This window comes from Hemicordylus capensis, chromosome 1 (genome assembly GCF_027244095.1).
Source record: "Hemicordylus capensis ecotype Gifberg chromosome 1, rHemCap1.1.pri, whole genome shotgun sequence".
Lineage (NCBI taxonomy): Eukaryota > Metazoa > Chordata > Lepidosauria > Squamata > Cordylidae > Hemicordylus > Hemicordylus capensis.
The window spans coordinates 173924177-173947553 of NC_069657.1; the positions used below are offsets into that span (position 1 = coordinate 173924177).

At 45.8% G+C, this 23377-nt stretch overlaps 1 protein-coding gene across 9 annotated transcripts in view; it reads right to left on the reverse strand.

The window, feature by feature from the left end:
- The window catches only part of LRP1B (LDL receptor related protein 1B), a 1420219-nt gene that overhangs the window by 662066 nt on the left and 734776 nt on the right, over nt 1-23377 (reverse strand). For all 9 annotated transcript variants that reach the window (XR_008308477.1, XM_053255348.1, XM_053255339.1 and 6 more), the window contains 3 exons: nt 22676-22795; nt 20187-20315; nt 3739-3996 (listed from right to left, as the gene is read on the reverse strand). Coding sequence is in view for 8 of the 9 variants with exons in the window: in XM_053255348.1 (XP_053111323.1) it covers nt 3739-3996; nt 20187-20315; nt 22676-22795 (507 nt within the window). In the remaining variant the exon portion in view is untranslated. The remainder of the gene's footprint in view (nt 1-3738; nt 3997-20186; nt 20316-22675; nt 22796-23377) is intronic.

The following is a 23377-nucleotide window of genomic DNA, read 5'->3' on the forward strand; positions in this document are numbered from 1 at the left end:
GCTGAAGGTGCAACATTACAAAACAAATTTTGACAGAAGCATCACACTTTCCTCCTATTTTTTTTAATTGCTCTAATCCAGGGGTTCCCAACCAGTGGTACAGATACCACTGGTGGTACTCAGCAGGTGCTCAGCTATATGCTGGATTTTGCTCTGTGCTCCTGTCCGCTGCCCCTCATGATTTCTCCAGAGTTCTCTCCTGCCCCCATGTCCCCTCTAGAGTCCTTCTCTGCCTCCACATCTGGTCCTGAACCTTTCTGATAGACTTCGGCCAATTGCAAGCTCTGCCAGCAGTGTGCACAGCCAGCTTGCTCTCAGTTGGCAGTGTGCGTTCTGGCTGGCTGACTCTGAGGCAGAGCAGCCTGAAGCGCCTGTGTGTGCTCGTGTGAATGTTTGTCACCACCGCTTTTCTTCAAGGCTCCCTGTCCTCACCAAGACTCCTTGCTCTTCCTTGTCCCTCTGTCATCCTCTGCCAACCTCCTTCCTCTTTTCCTCAATTCCTGCACATGCATACATGTGTGCCTGCTTGCCACTGCTGCCACTCCTCTTCAAGGCTTTGCCATTCTTGTGCCCTCTCTGTGCCCTCCTCTGCCAATGTCATCTCCTCTCCTTCCACTTTTGTTGAAAAGTGGTCTGTACATATTCAGACATTTGTAGTTTTTTGTTGGGGAGTGGATGGAGTGTAATCTTGGTTGGGTGAACCTTTAGTAACTCCCTTGTTACAAGCAGATAATTATATTAATTGTGGCTGTGTTCTTTTATTTGGGTGGGAGGGGAGAGTAACGACCAACCTAACTGTAAATTTGTCTGTGTGTGCATGTGCATGCGTGCGCAGACACACACACACACACACACACACACACACACACACACACACACAATCTCCAAGGGGGTACCTGAGCTGAAAGTCTGCAGCAGAAGTGGCACACTACTCCTGCTCTAATCCCATGATCACTTTAGTTGCCCTTTGTTCACTCTCTCCAGCTCTACTGTGTCCTTTTTGAGATCTGGTGATCAGATAGCACAAAGTATTCCAGATGTAGCCACACCAGTTATTTATATAGGAACATTACACAGCTAGTCATTTATTTTTAAGACTGCATCCCCTAGCATGGGATTTGCCTTCTTCACCATTAAGCACAACTAGTTGACATTTTCTTTGCACTACCTAACAAGCCTTCAAGATCTTTTTTCCAGTTAGTCACCACAACTTGACATCCCGTAATGTGGTTAGGACTGTTTGTCCCATGGTAGATCATGTTACACTTACACTGAACCTCAGTCGCCATTTTGTTGGTCATTTCCCCACAGCTGGTGGGGAAATTCAATTTATTAAAAAAGAGAAATAAAAATAATAAAAAGCTAATTAAAATAAGCACACTGAAACACTGTTCAGCAAATAAAACACTGGCATTTCAATCAACCACAGCCACTGCTGGCTCACCCAACACTATACGTAGCAGGAGGGACAGAAGTGAACCCTGGAGAGAGTGAGAAACATAAATACACTCTTCTCACAGGACCAACAGAGCTCACGAAGTGCAGGGAAGCATTGCATTCAACTAGGAGCGGGGCCGACTCATCCATGCAACAAAGTGAATCAGACTGCAGAGGGTGGCCAAGAAAACGTAGAGACAACCCGCTGTTCCCCTTCCCGCTCACTGGGCTGAGGCCAGTGCCAATACTGCTGCTGCCAGAGGTGCACCTAGGTAATTTTGGAGCCTGGACTAGGGATGGGCCCAGACCGGTCTGTAGGCCATTGTAAAGGCCTCCGGACCAGTCCGGACCGGTCTGGACCTGGGCGGTCCGGTTCGGGTGGGGGGTTGCCTTTAAGAGCGGGGGGAGGGTTTACTTACCCCTCCCGCCGCTTTCCCGCTCTGGTGCCGTAATTTCAGTAGTAATTTGGATGGCAGGATACCTCCCTGCCACCCCTTCCCCGCTGTCGCTATGAAAAACTCCCAGGAGTCTTTGCGCCCGTGCACGTTGTAGGCGCGCTTCACGTCTCTGTGAAGGGCTGGCAGGGAGGTATCCTGCCGCCCCAATTACTACTGAAATTATGGTGCCAGAGCGGGAAAGCAGAAGGAGGGGTAAGTAAACCCTCCCCCCGCTCTTAAAGCCACCCTCCACCCCAGTGCCGGACCACAGTTTGGCAGTTCCATGCACACCCCTAGCCTGGACCTAAAGGACTGGGGAAGCCCCTGCCCCTACCCGCTGCATGTTAAGCATCATCCCCCTAAACACACACACACACACACACACACACACACCGTGACACACACAGTATTTTTATATTTTTAACACATGGATTCTGAAGGGCACAAATAGCCGCTGAACTCACAAGAATGTAAGAATATAAAACAGGTATATTTATGCAAATATGCATTAGCAGAAGCATTTCAAGACGCAACTTAACAGATTCCCATCCCAGATATTTCTTTCACCACTCCCCCCCTCCCCCTCTCTAAAGCAGAGGTTACTCTCGGCTGCCCGACGCAGTGTGGGCTGGCGGCACAGCGACCACACCACCTGGGACGCACTAAAGAAGATTGGGGGGTCCCTAGGGGGTGGGGAGACCCTGGACTTCCACCCAGAAGCCCAGGGGTAAGAGCGCCTCTGGGGGCTGCTGCTACTGCTGCTGGGAAAGGAGAGGGGATGCTGTAGCCTAGCACTCTTCTCTTCTCCTCGTCTCCTTCTGCTCTGCTCCTTCTCCTTTCAAAATTCAGTCGAGGAGAAGGAGGAGGAGGTGGTGAAGAGTATGCCAGCTGCTGTCAAGAACTACGTTTCACGCGGTCACATAAAGCCTTTTAATAGTCGTGATATCTTTGATTCCTTCATAGGCAGAAGCATCGTGTGCCCGAGTGGCAGAGCTGCAGAGACTGGTACTGTATCCAGTACTGCCTGCCAGGAAGGAAGGAAGAAGGGTAAAGGGCACTGGTGAGTGAAACCTGAGTTAAGCATTCCATCTCCCTGATTTGACTCCTATAATGATGCCCATTGATGAGATACACGCTGCTTGGCAGCTACAAAGAAAGGAGGCATGGGAACAGGAGCTGAGGGGGCAATATTTGAAGGGCAATATCCCTTCCTGTGCTTGAATGCCTTGGGCCATATCTGGCTAGGAAGAAAGGAGTCACTGTGCACATTAGGCCAGACACTGAAGGGGATGAAAAGACTTGAGCAAGGCGGCTGCCCATTCCAGCCTTCTCTGTTTGCAGTGGGCAATAAAGCAGTCCCTGCGTGATAACATTTCACTGGTTGATCCTCTTAACTAGGTGCTGTGGAAGCATCCCCCATTTTCCTTGGACTGAAGCACTGCTCATAAAATAAGGAGGTGCTACACATTTTCTGTCAATGTGATACTGTAAGTATATGCACATCTTAATCAGCATATTAGTATGTATTTGACAATAAACAATCCTTCACAATGTTTTTTGTACTACCACGATGTAGGAAAAAACTATAAAACTAAAAAAACCAACAACCCTCCTTCCTTTGTCGTTTTGTTTCGGGTAAGTATTATGCAAATGAAGTGCTATAAAAACTCACAGCTTCTGTAAGCCTTTTGTTTCCCCAAGTGTTACAGAAACAAAGCAGCCAAACAAAAACATATACCATACTAACATAATACCTGCAACTATAAACATTCAGATTATAGTACTAAATGCGTGTGGAAGTTAGTTGGAAAGACAAGTTCTCTCTCTGCTAAAAGCATCAAAATCTCAAAATTAAAATGCTTACTGTGAAGAGAAGGAATTGTGTTGATAATCCATTCAGCTGTTAACATTCCAGTTTTTGATGTCTCCACACATTTCAGCTGACTTGAAGATGCTCTTGATTCAATCCAACACACTGTGTCCTTGTTGTATATAAAATCCAATGTTTGAATTCCACTTCCTCTCACAGAGCCAAGGGTAGATGCCCTAGTCCCATTTAGATATAGTAGCTCAATAGTATCGGAGTTTGCAATCAAAAGAACTGGAGGTGATTCATTCAGCTCTAAAAAAAAAAGATTGGCGGGGAGGGACACTGGTAAATTGACAAAAACTAACAGATGAACATTTATCTATTCATGTATCCACTGTTGAGTTTCCCCCTCAAGCTTTAAACATGCAATAATTTAATATAGACTTTTCTTCTTTCAGTGATCCCTCTCATTATTGTGTGGAATTAAAGTTCTTGTTCTGGATTAGAGTTGCAGAATCCTGAGTTATTCCATGATAATAAACTGGAAAGTGATATTATATTACAAAGTCTGATCCTTTTGAGTGTGAAGTGCTGGTCCAACATGACCACAACAAAGGACTTTCAAGTCCAGTGACAGGGTATAACAAGAGAGTCCATAGTGAAGTGTGGTAACTTACCCAACATTAGGTTTTAGTACCGATAACCCTCAATGAAAACAAAGCTGAAGAACAAAGTTTTCTAATTTAGACTGGAGCCCATATTTTGCACTTGTCAACATTAGTTCACCCTTGAACCAGAACTTGTCCCAGTGGGCTAGCATGCAGCAAGGCCAAGTACTAACAGATAAACATCATCAACTGGGAACTAAATAATATTTCACGTCATTAGTGTCTGTGTCAGCCACATGTTGACACCTAATCTATATGTGTTAACTCATTTTGTTGCTGCAGAGGTCTGGCAAGATGCCATCCTCCTTAAGACCAACACTTAAGACAACAAGAGTGACAATGTCCCAAACAGGTTCAGATAAGCATTGAGAATTCCCTGTAGAGATCTGTCTAGCTCCAGAAGAAAACGCTCATTTTCTCGCCCATGCTGATTCACTTTGATTAACTTCAGGGACGGGTATCAATTTGCAACAACTGCTCATGAATTTAAAGACCTTTGTAGAAAATGATATGCAGTTATAGGATACAATCTAAGATATATAAACATGACAGATAATCTAACTAGAAACAGACCACTATGTGCAGATATTAAAATATAATTTTCTCATAGGTTCATTCACACAACTGCTGGCAGGTAGGAGAAATGCCCAGCCTGAATAGGAAAGCCAGGCATGCTCCCAATTGGAGTTTATGTATTTTCAAGCATCAAAGTAGGAGGCAGGGAACATGATCATGTGTGGTGGCAGGTGAGTAGGATTATCTGACCCATATCCTACTAGGATATGGTCATCCTACCCCAAATTCAATCCCCAGCATTTTACCAAGGTAGGAGGACCAAGGTATCAAGCTGTGATCACACATGAACACACTCCATGCCTCTGAGCTTGATGTATGCAAACACATGACCATTCTCCTACCCAGGCTGGGTGCTTCTCCTACCTTGCCAGCAGCCATGTGAACAAGCCTTATCTCTCTTTCCCTCTTACTAACTGGGCGGATGATTTTCACGTAAAACCATCTGCTTGGAAACTGGAGAACTCCATTAATTAGGGATGTGCGAACCGGTTTGAATTCAAACCAGGGTGGTTCAAAGGTTCGAATTCAAACCAGACCAGCCATCAGGTTCAAGCTTCAGGTTCGAATTTAAACCAAACAGGGGGTGGTTTGATTTGAACTGGTTTGAACCTTTTCCTCATAGGGTATAATGGGACTTGAACCAGCTCATTATTCCCTATTGTGGATCACCCATGGGTGCCAACAACCACCCAAACCCTGAAGCAATCGGACACTCCTATGATTTTTTTTATGAATATTTGAAATATTTTTAATTATTTTTCTCATAGGGTATAATGGGACACAAACCAGCCCATTATCCCCTATTGAGGAGCACCTAGGGGCACAAAAGTGGGGTGGGTGGTAGGCACTCAGGTATATGGGTCACCATATACCCCATCATGAGCCAACTGTCATCACAAGACAAAGGCTGGCAGGAATCATTCACTAGTTTATAGACTCCCTCCACCCCACCACCTTCTTCTTCCCCTATTTTGTTAGTGGCTGTTTGGGCAGGTGATCCTCTAGGACAGTGATTCTCAAACTTGGGTCCTCAGGTGTTATTGGACTTCAACTCCCATAATCCCCAACCAAATGCCACTGAGGCTGGGGATTATGGGAGTTGAAATCCAATAACACCTGAGGACCCAAGTTTGAGAATCCCTGCTCTAGGACAAAGTCATGTTTTTTTTTTTTTTTTTTAAAGCATGAGATGAGACAGAAAATGACACTTGAAATCTTCACATAACTCCTGACTGTTGTTCTAAGTCTTTAACAGAGATGGCTCATGTTTTCAGGTTTTGATCAACAACCATGTCTAGATGGTACAGTGTTCTAGTCTAGATAGTATAGTGTTCCTTTTAACAGGGATTCCCAAATATTGTTGACTACAAGTCCCAACATCCCTGTTTGGACAGGGGCGCAATTTCAGTGCTTCCCCTAGGCACTATTTTCCTAGATACGCCCCTGTAGATAAGTCACACCATATAAAAAACTACAACATTTTAAAAAAAATCTCTGTAGATACAATGTTTGTAGATATAACCTATTTGATTCATACCTGTTGTTGTCTCTCAATAGCACTGGTATAGATATTCTTACTGACACCAATGTTTTTGGTTTATTGGATCAATATTGGACTGTTTTAATCCCTTGCCTCTGCATTGTCTGCTAGGTTCTACTTGGTTGTAATGCTTCTGCTTGCAACACCTATCTTTATCTCTCCATGATGGATTTCTGTGGATAGTGCCAATTTGCCTGGGCAGTTGGGGAAGGTGCTGTGATTTCAATCATTTTGGGCAGTGGTAGATATGGTGGTGGATATTGGGGGAAACCACTCTGTAACTGCTTTTATCCACTTAATAGGTTAGTGATCTGAATATGGAGTAGTTTATCATTACTCTCTTAATATGGTCAGATTACTTCCTGACCAAGTTTAGGCTGTAAGAAACTATTTCATCCAAGGAGATTGTGGGCCCATTAGGTTGTTCTGCCCCTTGAAACTGATGAATTCCTGTGATACCTTGGTAATTTCTGGCCAACGTGCTTGGTGCTGCTATTGAAGTCTTAGTCACTCTGTGGGGTATAGATATGGCTCAGGTAATGAACACAACCAATCCTAAATGCCCTCTTGCACTGATTAGAGTCCATTTTGCTCCTTGGTTTTCCAAGGAACTAAAGATGGGAGATGGCCTGAATACAGATAGAGGAAAACTTGTGATGACACCAACTGACCACATGTGAGAATTCATTATCGAGCCTACACTGTAGTGATGATGGTGGAAAAGAAATCTTACATTACCATCACTTTGGCATCCTCAGAATGATGTCTAGAATAACTTTTCTGAGTTAGCAGGAGGCTTCTTCAGCTTGGACCCATATGATGGATTCCAGTTATTCAAGGAAGCTCTTACCACGATCAAGTGGGAAGGTCTATCCTCTTTTGTGGGGAGGAAGCCTGAAAGTGTTTACCTCCCCACAGATGATCACGGACAGGGCTCTAGGTGGGCGGATCAGCAGCGCAGATGAGCAGTGGCTCTCCTGCCGGGGCTCGAGTAGAGGGAAGCGCCACCACATGGTGCCTCACCTCCTGGAGCCCCAGTAATGCACTGCATGAGTGCGTAGTGCATTTCTGGGATCCCCCTGCCTGAGTGTGTCCGCCGCGGCTGCAAGCAGGCCTGGCAGACACATGATCCATTAATACATTTTTGGGGCACAGTCGTGCCCCAAACCTGGGTTAAGTGGTGGGCTCCATAAGCAGGCTTGCCACTGAGCCACCCCCAGGACTACAAAGCTCCCATTGGTGCACATGAGCAGTTACTTTGACCATATCTTGCCAGTTGTGAAAGAGCTTCACTGGCTGCTATTCCATTTCCAGGCACAGTTCAAAGTGCTGTGCTTATCTAATAAGCCCGAAACGGTTTCAGATCCAATATGTGAGAGACGTCCTACTTCCACATGATCCTGCCCAGATACTTCAGTCTTCAAGAGATGCCCTATTCAAACCCCTTCCTCTGACTGAAGTTCAGAAGGTGGTGACAGGTGAGAAGGATTTCTTGGTCACAGTCCCCTGACTCTGGACTTTCATTCCCTGAGAAGGCTCACCTTGCACTAACTCTCATATCCTTCCAATGCCAAGCAAAGATGTTCTTATATGCCCAGATATTTAATTCACTGCTGGTTAATTGATTCTAAATTTGATTTCATGCTATTCTGTTTTTACATGTATGCTTTATGTATTTTTTTTATTATTCATTTATCTTGTACATCAGTTTAGTATAATTGTCTGAAGGGCAGTTAAAAGTTACAACAACAACAACAACAACAACAACAACAGTGGCTCAAGCGATACTAAAGAAACTTAGTGCCTTGTTTCTTCAAATATACTTGATGTTTAAAGCCTGTATGCCTGAGGCACAACCGATCAGAAATGACTCCACAACACTCATCCATTCATAGAGGCCTATGCAGTGGAAGGTCCTGATGAATAATGCCCTCAATATGCCACCTTTAAAAGCCCAGCTTTTAGTATCTAACTTGCAGTCTCGTTACCCTTCTTTTGTTCCTTTTTTAGCCTGGCTTGCGGTGTTCCTGTTCAATCTCCTGCGACCTCTTTTCTTTCTGCAAGCATTCCACTTTCTTATGCTACACTAGATTCTATTCTCTGTCTCCAGTTTAGACAAGATCTCTGCTGCAAAGCTCCTGAAGCCATATATGAAACAAAAGAAAGTAAACCATTTTAGTACTTTTGCAGCGCTTTGAACACATTAATGCAGGTCTGATTTGTGGGATTTGCAAGCTGTAAAAGCATGCTTCTTGCGACAACGAGAATATAATTAGGCTAAGTGAGTTTTAAAATGTCCTAATAATGGTGCTATACTTGGTGTTTTAATGAGACATGAAAATGGCACACCTTTAACCCATGTACAGAAGAGTCCCTAATTATACAGTATGCCTCTTGCTCAAAGGATAGTTAGTTTTCTCCTAGACTGCGGTTAAGATGATGAAAGACTTATACTCTCTTCTTATCCGCTTTTTACTTGAACTTCAGATCAATAAACAGTGTCACAATACATAAGAAACCCAGGGTTTTTTTTCCCCTTGCATGCTGCCGCCATCAGTTGCAACTCTATTGCTGAAGAAAATCTTTAGAGGTGTCAGAGGAGGTGCTACCTTGTAGAAGGTTTTCTACAAGGAAAGGATCAAAAACACTGAAATTTTTACAATTAACTTTGAATAATCCTGCTGCATGAAGGACCATTGATATTTAACAGGTGTCTCAGCAGGATGGAAAAACTTTAGATGTTGTTAGGATTTAACACTGAGGGCATCTGAAAAAGGGAACATTGGATATTTGAAAGAAAACAAGAACAAAAGTATCTTTTAAAAATTATATACCTGGGAAAAAGGAGGAGCAATGTAGATTGGAAATCCTGAAACTTTAATTCAGCAAGCTTTTCACAAGAGCATTCACTTTACTTGCGAAGTCAGTTTGTTCTGAATCTTTTTTTGAAAGAGTAGACAAACATGTACGCCAAAGGCTGAGCAGAGTAGACACTTTTTGATCAAACCGAGACACTGCATTTCTTTCATTACTAGCTGAACCCGCACAGAGCATCTGTGCGGTAGTTTACTTCCTTTTGGGGCTTAGTTGGAAGAATTCATTTGGCTAATCCTCCCACAGCTCTCTCGCTCAGGCTGTCTCTCCCCCCCCGCCAGCGCCTCTCTCGCTCTCTGTGTCTTTCCCCCTGCACATCTCTCTCGCTCTCTGTGTCTCTCCCCCCTGCGCCTCTCTGGCTCGCTCTGTCTCTCTCCCGCCCGCGCCTCTGGCTCGCTCTGTCTCTCTCCCCCCCGTGCCTTTCTCGCTCTCGCCCTGTCTCTTCCCCCCGTGCCTCTCTCGCTCTCGCTCTGTCTCTTCCCCCCGCACCTCTCTCGCTCTCGCTCTGTCTCTTCCCCCGCGCCTCTCTCACTCTCGCTTTGTCTCTTCCCCCGCGCCTCTCTCGCTCTCTCTGTCTTCCCCCCGCGCCTCTCTTGCTCTCTCTGTCTCCCCCCGCACCTCTCTCGCTCTCTCTGTCTCCCCCCCGTGCCTCTCTCGCTCTCTCCCCCCGCGCCTCTGTCACTCTCTCAGTCTCTCCCCCCCGCACCTCTCTCGCTCGCTCTGTCTCTCCCCCATGCCTCTCTCGCTCTCTCTGTCTCTCCCCCCGCACCTCTCTCTGTCTCTCCCCCACGCCTCTCTCGCTCTCTCTGTCTCTCCCCCGTGCCTCTCTCGCTCTCTCTGTCTCTCCCTCCTCCACGCCTCTCTCGCTCTCTCTGTCTCTCCCCCGTGCCTCTCTCGCTCTCTCTGTCTCTCCCTCCTCCACGCCTCTCTCGCTCTCTCTGTCTCTCCCTCCTCCACGCCTCTCTCGCTCTCTCTGTCTCCCCCCCCCCGTGCCTCTCTTTGTCTCTTGGTCAGCTGCCCCCTTTCTGTGGTTGTTTTTCTCCGCCTTCCCTTCCCTTTTCCTTTCCTTTTCTGTTCCTGAGTCTGCCGATTCCCACCTCCCTCGCTGCTGCTCCCTCCCCAGGCAATGATTCCTCCTTTCTTCTTCTGTCTCCTGAGTCTGCAGATTCGGCCTGCTGTCCCTAGCTTGCTGCCCCTCCCTTCCCAAGGCCTGTGGGAAGAAGAAAGAAGGGAACAGCTTGGGTGGGGCACTGACTGTGCTGCCTTTGCCTCTGCCCTACCTTTCCTCAGGTGTGTAGGATCTCCTTGGGCTGTTGCTGCTGCTGTGGCTGGGGGCCCTGCTCCTATATAGGGCAGGCTGGCCCAAGGGCTCTCGTCCTTGTGGCTCTCCACCGTGGGGCAAGCTGCCTGGGGCCCAGAAGACCTTTCTTCCTGCAACCAAGAAGCTAGCAAGAGATTGTATAAGTCTGGTTCTGGTTTTTATTAAGCCAAGAAGCTGTGGTGGGTTAGTCTGGGGAGATGTGTCTGGGAGAGTGAAAAAGTGGGCATGGAGTGGGGGCAGCAATATCACAAGTAGCGGGCAGAGGGAGGTATGGTGGAGGGAGTTGGGCAGGCCATTACAGGGGGAAACAGTCCAGGCAACTGAGGCCTGTTCCTTTTTCCGGCCCTTCTCCCAACCCTCAGACCCCAGGGAGCTCTGAGAACACTCCCTTGAGGATCAGGGTGCTGCTGCTAAATGCCAGGTCAGTTAATGCAAAAACTTCTCTCATCCACGATTTGATTGTGGATGAGCGTGCTGGCCTGGTATGTGTGACGGAGACCTGGCTGGATGGGCTGGGTGGGGTTGGTCTCTCTCAGCTCTGTCCTCCAGGTTTCCAGATTGTGCAGCAGCCCCGCCTCAAGGGTCAGGGAGGAGGCGTTGCAGTCATCTTTCGAGAGACCCTCCCCTTTTCCAGGTGCCCGGTCAGGCAATCTCAGAATTTTGAGTGTATGTCTTTGAGGGTGGGCCTCAGAGATAGGCTGGGGATTCTGCTGGTGTACCGACCACCCCGCTGCACTACAGTCTCCCTACCTGAGCTGGCGTGGGTGGTCTCGGAGGTGGCCTTTGGTTCCCCCAGGCTTATTGTTTTGGGGGATTTCAATGTCTACGCTGAGGCCCCCCTAGTGGGTGCAGCTCAGGAATTCATGGCCTCCATGGCAACCATGGGCCTGTCTCAATTGGTATCGGGCCCTACCCACATGGCAGGACACACTCTGGATTTGGTTTTTGCCGACTGGGAAATAAATGATCTGGAGGTGGGGGAATTTGAGACCACTCCCTTGTCATGGACAGATCATCATCTGGTGGGGTTTAGTTTGACTGCTCCATCTGCCTTCTGCAAGGGTGGTGGGCCAATTAGGATGGTCCGCCCCCAGAGGCTTATGGATCCGCTTGGATTCCAGATGGCCCTCGGGGAGTTTCCAGTGTCCAGAGCTGGTGACCCTGTCGAGGCCCTGGTTGATCTCTGGAATGGAGAGACGGCCTGGGCTGTTGACACAGTTGCTCCTAAATGCCCTCTCTGGCTTGGTGGAGCCTGATCTGCTCCTTGGTTTTCCTCGGAGCTTAGGGCGATGAAGCAACTCGGACGACGGCTGGAATGACGCTGGAGGAGAGTCATGACGAATCCGACTGAACATGGACCAGAGCCCATTTTAGGGACTACTCCATGGGGGTGGCGAAGAAATGCTTTTTCTCCGCCTCCATTGCGTCTGCTCAGTGCAAACAGAGCAGTTTCGTGTGGTAAAAACCTTGCTCCACACATCCCCCCCAGACAATGGGGGAGGAGTCATCTACAGCTCTTTGTGATCAGTTTGCCTGTCACTTTGCAGATAAAGTCACTTGCATCCATGCTGACCTGGACTCCAGAGTTTTGGCAGTTCCGGCAGACGTGCCTCTGGTACCATCTGGTCCCGTTGTGTTGGATTCTTTTCAGTTGGTGCAGCCTGAGGATGTGGGCAAGATCCTGGGCAGTGTACGGGCGACTTCGTGCGCTCCTGACCCTTGCCCTTCATGGCTAATAAAAGCTGCCAGGGAGGGGACAGGTAGATGGTTGGAGGTGATCATTAATGCTTCATTAAGGGAGGGCAGGATGCCATCATGCCTCAAGGAGGCGGTGGTAAGACCACTATTAAAAAAGCCTTCCCTTGATCCCTCCAACCTGGATAACTATAGACCTGTGTCTAACCTTCCCTTTTTGGGCAAGGTGATGGAGCATGTGGTGGCGTCCCAGCTGCAGAGGGTCTTGGATGATACGGATTATCTGGACCCTTTTCAATCTGGCTTCCACCCCGGGTATGGGACTGAGACTGCCTTGGTCGCTCTAGTGGATGACCTACGCCAGGAACTAGACAGGGGGAGTGCATCCCTGTTGGTTCTGCTGGACCTCTCGGCAGTGTTCGATACCATTGACCATGGTATCCTTCTGGGCTGCCTCTCGAGTATGGGAATCGGAGGCACTGCATTGCAGTAATTCTGGTCCTTTCTTGGGGGGAGGGTCCAGAAGGTGGTGCTGGAGGACTACTGCTCGGCCCCATGGCTGTTGGCCGGTGGGGTCCCGCAGGAATTGGTCTTGTCCCCCATGCTGTTTAACATCTACATGAAGCCGCTGGGAGAGGTCATCCGGGGACCTGGACTGAGTTGTCAGCAATATGTGGATGACACTCAGCTCTATCTCTCCTTGTCATCTGATCCTAGGGAGGCGGTGGATGTCCTGAATTGGGGGCTGGAGGCTGTGATGGGTTGGATGTGGGCTAATAAACTGAAATTGAATTAAGACGGAGGTACTGTTGGTCAGTAGGAGAGCCAATCAAGATGAGGAGATTTTACCGGTTCTGGATGGGGTTGCACTCCCCTTGAAGGAGCAAGTACGCAGCTTGGGGGTACTACTGGACCCGGCTCTGCTTTTGGAAGCTCAGGTGGAGACGGTGGTCAGGGGTGCCTTTGCATGGCTTCGGCTAGTGCGCCAGCTGCGTCCCTTTCTTGAGAAGGCAGATCTGGCCACGGTTTCCCATGCCTTAGTCACATCGTGGCTAGATTACTGTAACACGCTCTATGTGGGTCTGCCCTTGAAGAATATCCAGAAACTGCAGCTAGTGCAAAATGCGGCAGCTAGGTTTTTATCCGGAGCTGCCCGTTGGGAGCACATCACGCCCATTCTGAAAGAGTTGCACTGGCTGCCAGTTTGTTTCCGGGTCCAATTCAAGGTGCTGGTTTTGACCTTTAAAGCCCTTAACAGTTTGGGCCCGGGGTATTTGATGGATCGCCTGCTCCCAAGGGTTGCTGCCCGCTTGACGAGGACATCTGATGGGGCTCTGCTTGGAGTGCCAACAATGAGAGAGGCCCGGCTGTTGTGTACTCGGGACAGGGCCTTCTCTGTTGCTGCCCCCAGACTTTGGAATGCTCTCCCAGTGGCCATTCGCTTCTCAGACTCCATCACGGCTTTTAGAAAGCTTGTTAAAACTTGGCTTTTTATCCAGGCTTTTACATAATCCTTTTTACTGCTGCTTCTGTGTGTTTTTACCTGTTGTATTGTTTTCATGCTAGTATTTTATAGATTTTAAATTTGGTCTATCTATCTATCTATCTATCTTAATATTTTTATTGTCTTTTATTGTATGTTTTAACTTTTGTAAACCGCCTTTGGGTTGTCTTTTAACAAAAGGCAGTATATAAATGCAACAATAAATAAATAAAATAAATAAATTAGGCAATCATGGCTTCAGGCATCCACACGGCTCCGGACGTAGTCCTCAACTTGATCATCCATAAGCGAATTATATATATAGATAGATGCTCTAGTTTCCCTATAATTATAATTATAATTATAATTATTATTAATTTGATTTCTATACCGCCCTTCCAAAAATGGCTCAGGGCGGTTTACACAGAGAAATAATAAATAAATAAATAAGATGGCTCCCTGTCCCCAAAGGGCTCACAATCTAAAAAGAAACATGATACACACACCAGCAACAGTCACTGGAGGGGTACTGTGCTGGGGGCAGATAGGGCCAGTTACTCTCCCCCTGCTAAATAAAGAGAATCACCACGGTTAAAGGTGCCTCTTTGCCCAGTTAGCAGGGGTCTAATGTGCTATAATAATATAATATAATGTGCTATAAGTGAGAAATGTAACCTTGCATGAGCTTTTACATGACAGTTAACTTTTTAAGAAGCTACAAATTTCAATTGTCATTTTTTATATTATTTTTCTGGAATTGGCTCTAATGTAGTTCTAAAATCTGGATGAAGAATAAGTTTTTGAATTTTCAGCCAAAGTATATTTCATCTACTTTCATCATATCTAAGCACTCCATCCTGCCCTCGGTTATGCAAATATTAACCCCACTGAAGCCGAATAAGCTGTTGATTAACAAGGAACAATACTTCAGCCTTGTTAGATCTTTTATTTACTTTAAAAAAAAATAAAGCTGTGAATAAAAGGATTTTAACAGATCTGATCACAGCTTTATAGCAAATATTTTAACATCCCATTGCTGAACCTTAAAAAGAATGTTAAAAGCTACATAAATGAACATTTATTTTTATGGAGGGAGGAATTCTTTCTTCTCAGTGAAGCTATTCCTACTACAAGCTATAGTGGTTCTAACAATTTGCTTAATTGATCCATTTAACAATAGGTTCAATTAAATGTCATAACTCTTGTTGCAATCCGACTGAGGTATTCCCTGTAAACCAGTATACTGTACTCTAATTGATAAATGTATCTCTAGTGCCAGCTGTCCACTAGGCAAACCTTGGTGGTCATCTAGGGCACTCATTCGGGGGGGGGGGTGTACATAAACAGTGCCAGAATATAGCACCCCTGAAGTACTGTACAGTGGTGTAGCAATGTAATATGTAATGCTGGACCCTGGTCTCCAAAGGGCCTGCACAGTTTGTGCCCCCAAATACAGTATTTGTTGCTCATTGCACCTCAGCCCCCAATAAACATCTGCACTCCCTCTCTTGACTATGACTTGCCTGCCTCAGCTTTCATTTCCAAAAACAAATGGTTTCACTCTGTATTCCCAAATCAGCAGCAGCAACTTTTCATCTCTGAGGTGTTAAGAGTATTGCCCCCAAACTAGGGGTATGCACAAACCCAAAAATGTGGTTCGGTTTGAATACAAATGAATTCAAACTGAACCGTGTTGCTCCAAACTGGTTCGGTCAAACTGACCAGCCAGGCTAGTCCATTAGATTGAACTGGTTCAGCGGTTCAGGGCAGCTAATATACTTGAAAAGGGGAATCCAGTGAGGATTCCACACAATGTTCAGGTGTGGCCCGACGGGGTGGCCAAAGAGGTAAAAAGGACCTTACATGGCCAGCAAGGCTGCCGGCACTACCACTCGCCCTCCTGCTGCAGCCCACAAGCACACTTCCCCCTCTTTTACTAGTGCCAGCAGCTTGCTAAAGGTGGGGAGAGCATGCTTGTGGCTGTGGCAGGAGGGTGAGCGGTGGCAGCAGCCATGCCAGCCACCTTTTAATCTCTCGCACCACCCTTGTCTGGCCACTCCAGAACATTGCAGAACACATTCACCTGAGCCAGGCTTGGTTCAGTTCAGTCATGGTTTGAGATGAACTGGCTCCATCCCAAACTGTTCATGCATACCATACCCCTACCCCATACTAGACTGGGAACTCTCTCCCACTGTATCATCAAACTAGAATGGACTACTAATTTTCTGGTCATCCACAAAGACTGGTCATTCAGTCCCATAAATGTGTAGCCTGGGCAGTTCAAGTTTTATCTATCTATCTATCTATCTATCTATCTATCTATCTATCTATTTAATTCTTTATTAAAATAACCAGTTAAAGCTGGTTCTTGGCACTTCTTAGCTTAGCCAAATTCAAGATTTGCCTAGGGTGCCCAAAAATCTCAAGGCCAGCCCTGAGTATCTCAGTGGCTCCCAGGAAGTCTCTTTTCCTTTCATCTTCCCCTGTTATTGAATGGACACATTTTATCACCTGGATAAAGGATTTGGTCTCCTAGGTTTAATTAGTACAAGCTTACTAATTAAACTCCTAGGTTTAATTAATACAAGTTTTGGTCTCCTAGGTTTAATTTGTTTAATTGGGCATTTAATGTATAACTTGTAGCATATGATTCAGGACAGGAGCCCTATTCAGACATCATATTGTATGTGTATGTATACATATGTACACATTTTTGTGTGCACATGCATTCATGCACAAATAGGAAGTGTACTGCTGTACATGCATTGAATAACTATACATGTGTACAGGTTTGTACATATGTACAGTGCATACTAATGGTATGTGCATTGAACATAGTGTATGAATAGAAATTAGGAATGTGGAGAAAGCTAGAATATTCTCTGATGTTTCTCTTTGGAAGGAACCCTGAAAATTCGAATGTCACTTTGGAGAAATGTTGATTCCAGCCCTAGTTAGGACTAATATAATTTTGACATACTAATTACATAGCAAGTGTGACATAATTGAAAAAGTATTGCAGAGCTGAAAGCTAAGGTCTGAAGCCAAAGGGGTACCAGTGTATGCTTCAGCCCCTTCAAAAGGGACTGTCAAAGAACAGCACCACCTGTGTCTCTTTTAAGAGATGACATATTTGCTAATGTTGGGTCACAGTTCAGTTAATCAAGATTTGCATACACCATTCCATGTTACAATGGACTCTTTTCAGAACAGTTTCTATAATATAAAATGGTAAAGAAAGACACAACTATCTAAACAGAAAGTGCCACCACTGAGACACCTGCTCTGATATACATGTCCTTTGAAATATGCTGTACAGAGCAGTGGCTCTCTGCCAAGTTATTCATATAGATTATTTGGAACTGTATATTTACTTCTCCGTTCACCAAGAATGTCACTGTAGTTTGCACCCTCACCTCTTCCTTCTGAGGGTGTCAGCTTTCTAATTAACTCTGCAGTTCTTATGGGACCATGACCCTATGCTTGCAGGCTCCTTGTCTTGGTATTTTTATGCCTGCTTATTTGTTTGTTTGTTTAAAAAACTATGCTCTGCCTCTCACTTTAGAAGTTTTAAGGTGGCATGCAGAGATAAATTAATTTACAAGTATAATAACAATAAAACAACATATTACAGAATAAAATCCACCAGATCAATATAAATGGCGGGGGGGGGGGAGTCTAAAGCAAATCCTGGAACAGCAGAAAGTCAACAAGGAAGAGGCTGTTGTTTGTTTCCATTAAGCTTTTTATTTCCATTAATGTTGTGTGCATTAAAGCTTGAACTCTGCAGGGCTTGCTTTGGAAGCTGCAACTCCCACAGATTCCCTCTACCTATAATTCCAAAAATGACCTATTATTAGGCTGGTCTCATTTCAATTACTCTTTTGTTGCAGAAGCTACCAAAACATCTGACAAACACCCTCATTAAAAACACTGGGTTAAAGAGAAGCTAGAGAATGAGTGCTTATCTGTAGTTAATTGCTAGTTGTGAATATTTCATGTTACTCTATCAGCAGTGACACCTTCTAAATCCCACTACAATGACGTTCTTGAGGAATAGCAGGTGAAATAAAGAAGAAAATGGATTTTTGCTGCATAATCTCCTCTTGTGTTATATTATACTAGTATTTTTAAGCCCGTTATAACAACGGGTGCTAGCTCCCCCCCTTTAAGCATTCTTCCTTTTTATTGGTTCCCCCCCCCCCGTCTCTCTTCCTTTCTTTCCTTTCCTTCCTTTTCTTGCTCTCCTTTTCCCTCTCTCTGTCTCTCCTCCCTCATTCTTTGTTTTGTCTTTTGCTGTCTGTCTGTCTTTTTGTCTGTCTGTCTGTCTCTCTCTCTCTCTCTTTCTCTCTGTCTTTGTTTTCCTCCACCCTCTTCTAATTTACTCTTCCCTCTCTCTTGGTTTTTCCCCCCCTCTCCCCTCTCCCTTGTTCCGTCTGCTGGAGGCATTTGTCTTTGGAAGTGGGAGCCCTCTGGGGCCAGCAAGCCACCGATCTCCTGCTGATGAGTTCTCTAGGCAAACCGCTTTGGGGGGGACTCCTGTGAAAAAGCGGCCTCTACAGATTTGCTCTCCGGCCGGCCACCGCTGGTCCCGCCAACCCCGCTCTAGCCGCCGCTGCCTGCAGGCCAGGAGCAGCGAGGAGCAGCGGCAGGGAGGGCGCGGTGACGGCTGCTCCTCCGTCCTCCTTCCCGGAGGACCCACGTGGAAGGTCTGTGGAAGGCGACCGCCGGCCAGAGCCCGCGAGCAGCACGCAGCAGACCTGTGCCTGGCAGCAGCGAGCGCCAGCAAGGCAAGCCGCAGGCAGGGGCTGCCTGTTCTGCTCTGGGGCGCGCAGCAGCGGGCGAGCAAGGTAGGAGCGGCGGCCTGCTCCGTCCTCCCCTCCAGCCGCTGGGACCTCCTTCCACCAGGCTCTCCCCTCCCCAGCAAGGGAGAGTGCAGCGCAGCGCCCCCTCCGTTCCCCATCCCCCCCAGGGATGAGGACACCAGCAGTTGTCCCTTGGGGGCGCAGCGCAGCCTTTCCTTTCCCCCGCCGCCTCTTCCCCGGCTTCGTGGCGGCCGCTTCTGGCCTTTCCGTGGCCAGGTGAAGCAACCAAGATGGCTGCCTGGTGCCTGTGTCCGTTTCTTACTCAACCGTTCTGCGCATGTGCTCTGCGCATGCTTCGAACAGCCGAGGGAGGCACAGACACACGCTTGGTTGTCCACAGACGGACACCAAGCCTTTTATTAGAGAGTATTATTTATTTAAAATCCACTGCTATGCTTTATTTATGAAATCTAAGTCTTTTTTTCTTTTTTCTTTTGGTCTTATCAATATCTTCAGTCATCCTTGAGTGCAGTGCTAGGAACACACATTTCCCTGAAGTCACATACATTTTAGTTTTCAATGTACAGTATAAATGCATTTCTGTAATAGTGAAAGTCCGCCCAAAACATTTCCCCCCCTCTAGATGCCCTCTTTTTACATCAGAAATCACTAAGTCAATCAGAGTTTTCTTTTTCTTTAGCACCATGGACCCTCCGCAGAGTAACCACAAGTATATTTATATCTCCTTTGACACCCCATTAGAACTAGTAGGTTTCTTTTTCTCTTCTTTTTTTCTATTAAATGAGACACAACCCCTTTTGGGTCATTATGCATGCTGATGGTGAACAGATTGCAGGAAAAACAAAAATAGGCTGTAGAGGCAATGCATTGACTAGGGAAATCCTTCCTTCAATTTGGCTTCATTAAACCAAACTTGCTAATTCCCTTAAATGCTTAGTTTATTATTGCTAATGGAAATAAGCATTAATTATCTAATAAGGCATATTATTAATATCATGAAATCAAACCTCTTGGGATGCTTCTGGGAGCAAGTCAGAGTCTCAGTTCTAATATTCAAAGGGTATTCGATATTTTCATTTAAGGTGGTCCTAAATTATTATAAGCAGCCATCTCTGTGTAGAAAGAAAATATCCAATGAGGTTTAGGTGAAGGATAAATTTGGCAGCTCCACTAACCTGGGCTGAGTTGAACCATTTACTCATATTGGTTAATACTTTTCCAAGTAGCCTTTGACTAAGAAGAAACCTCTCTTCTCCCATTTTGATATATGTTTTTAACCAGTCCTTGCCAGCTGTGTTTGTTTTCTGTCTGAAGGGAGTTCTGGTTCTGTTACATTTGGAAGGTTCTGTTCTGGATTTCCAGGGATGGATCAGTATTGTTAAACAAAAAATAACCCATTCACTTTTGTATAATTTATTACATTTAATGCAGAGGCAGATATCATCTACTGAAGACAAAGATAAATCAAAAGAACTGAGGAAATTAATTGCATAAATAGCACACTGTTTCTGCTTACCTCTTTTAACCTTGCATGACTTTTTGTCTGGCTGAAGAAGATAACCTTCTACACAGCTGCAGGCATATGTACCATCTGTATTTTCACAGGTTTGGCTACAGATCCCATACAGATTACATTCATTTAAATCTGAAGAGAACAGTAAAATGCTTATATTAAAAGCAAGTGTCAAAATAAAAGAAACAATTGCATACATCACTCTTTTTCTTTTGTTTAAAAATCAAGCCTTCACTCCAAACAATACAATAAGGGTATTCACACATGCAGCCTAACCCTGGCTAGAGCAGCCCATATGTACCCCGGCTGTACATATGAAGCTTTGGGCAGGGCAGCCCAGCTCTGCCCATCCACCTGACCCAGCTTTTTACCCTGACCTTTAGGCAAGGTGAAGGGCACGAGTGCACCCTTACCCTGGCACCAGGATCATGTGTGTGCTCAGGCTGCTTACAGCCCGAGTACACACAGAGACTGGTGCATAGAGCACCCGTTGCACAGGGGTATCACTGCGGAGCATGGTGACACACAAGTAGTCCCCCGACCGGGAGGCTGCAGCCAGCTTCCCGGGCTCGGGGGTTTCTCCAGGATGCCCCGTGCACTCACGGCTGCCTTTTGATCATCTGCGGGGAGAGTAAGCTAAGCCCGCTCTCCCCGCAGACCCGGAAGAAGCTGTTCTCACTGATCGTGAGAAGAGCTTCAGTGGGTGTCAATTCACATGACAAAATATGATTACTTGTTATGAGAATGAACAGCCTCAGGGTTTCACATTCCCTCCTCCCTTTGTGCAGAAGGGAAGGAGATTAGAAGCTTCAATTTCTCATTTGCAGCACATCAGAGTTTGCTGTTTTGTTCAAACGTAGCAAACTATGATTTCCGAAAACTCTGCCCTTATACCAGGATTCTCAAAACCATGCTTTGAACCTGGTTCGAGGGCAAAGCATGGCTTGTACAAACTATAGAAGCAATTCACACACACACACACACACACACACGTGCAAAACTGGTTTTGCACGCATGTGTGTACTGCCAGGATCGGGCCCAATCCTGGTGGTGCCGTGGTGAACCCACCCATGGAGCCACCCTCCAAACCAAGGCTAGGAGAGCGAGCCCTCTCCTAACCCCATTTCTATGATTATCTGCCAGCCCTGGCTGCTTGAAGCCAGGGCTGGCCAACGATGAGGCTCCCAGTTGCCTTCAGGGAGAGGGATTCCCATAATGCACCATGTACTCATGCAGTGCATTATAGGAGCTTGGGGGGGGGGGACATGCATCCAGCACCCTGACCCTTGGAGCTAATGGCAGCAGGGTAAGCATTTCTGGGCGGTAATCATCTGGGCGGATGCATCTGCAGCAGGGTAAGCTTTTTAAGGCTTCTTTCTCTCTAGCCCTCTTGCCATTTTTCACTGCTCATGAGAAAGGGCTCATAATGTACTGCATTTGCATAAAATGCCATTCTAGAAAGATTAGCTTCTAATCTCCTCCCTTTGCACATAGCAGAAGAGGAGAGTATAGAAGGGAGCATATAACCCTGAGGCACACTGCTGCTGACTCTCATAATAACCTGTGGCTTGTGGTAGCAGTTGAACTAAGCCACTGTGGTCTGAAATGTATGTGTTAATCACAGTTGAAGTGTGGATGTTCATATCCAGCCACCAGGCAGGATGATTTTTCATTCCTTCCTACAGTTCTATGACAATGCTCTAATATGTCTCAATGGTTTGCTTTCTCCCATGATTTGTCAGTCCCACTCTTTTGTTCCTTGCTGTTTTAGTCAAACCATCTAGGCTAAGCAGCAATGGTATTTAATTTCTCTCACTTCTTGCCAAAAGATCTACCTGATCTACTACACAGGGGTTCCCAACCTGTGGTATTCCAGATGTTGCTGAACTGGAACCCCCATCATCCCTAGCTACAAGCATTTCAGCTGGGGATGATGAGAACTGTAATTCAGCAACATCTGGAATACCACAGGTTGGGAGCCCCTGTTCTACAGTGAGAGCAGTGATGTCATAGGAAGAAAGACTGAAGTTCATGACGCCTTCCCTCCTGCACACATCAGCTTTAGACAATGTCTTACTTAACTAGAAAGGTTATAATTGTTGCTCTCTCCCATATCCCTAATTGTAAGATCTGCTACCACATCTGAACCAATGTAAAAATCAGTGTAAATGGGAGATCAGTTGCTTGTTTCTCATTTACTGTTGCCCACAATTATTTCCAACCTGTCCTATCACAAAGATCTTCCTATAACATGACAATTATTCATTTATTCCATGCAACTTTGCATTTAAGGGGGGGAAATGGTATCACAGGAGATCTTGTAATCTCTCAAGACAGATTCCACCTCCACAGCTATTATTCCACAGATTCCACAGATATGATTCCACAGATTCCACCTCCATAGCTCACTGACAGCAATTTGGCATCTTTCCACACAGAATCTATCTCAAGACCAAGTGCTTTAATATAAAATCATATTATGTTAAGCTGACCTTGGCAGGTTTTTCCATTGGTGCCAATTTCATATCCTTCTCCACAGTAGCATCCAGTTCCATTTCTGAATATAGCACATTTGTACTGGCACTGCAGTTGTTGGCATTTTGGTAGCAATTCTGCAAAGAGAGATAGTAAAATATTAGCAAGGACATATATTTTATATTATGTTTACAGCAAACCTTTTTATTCAGGTGAATTTTAAAAAAAATTAATACATAGGACATTATATTATAGGTATACCATGTAAGGTAAATCAGAAGAAAGAGGCCACAACTCTTAACAGAGTCTAAATATATTTACACACTTTTTCAGTGCAGATTTTCTTGCTAACACACTATTCTAGAGACTGTTTATGTAAGTCTCCAGATGATTGTCTAACTTTCTGCTGCCAATAAGAGAGAAACCTGAAATCCTTCCCGCCTTCAGGGATAAAGAAGGAAGACAATGCCTTTGATCACTGGAGCCATATTGGCTATAGACTAATGAATCCCTGCTAGCCCCAGGGTGTATTCCATATGTCTGGGGTTCCTTCAACTCTCAGTGAAGAAGGCATACTCTGCACCTTTTATAGAAATGCTTCAAAGCAAGCTAAGTGTCCATCTTTCCTCAGCAGTATCCCTACATGAAGTTGTGGCCGTAATTAGGACACAGGGAATTTTAAGTCTAAACCTACACCTTCTTAAACATCCCTGTCATAG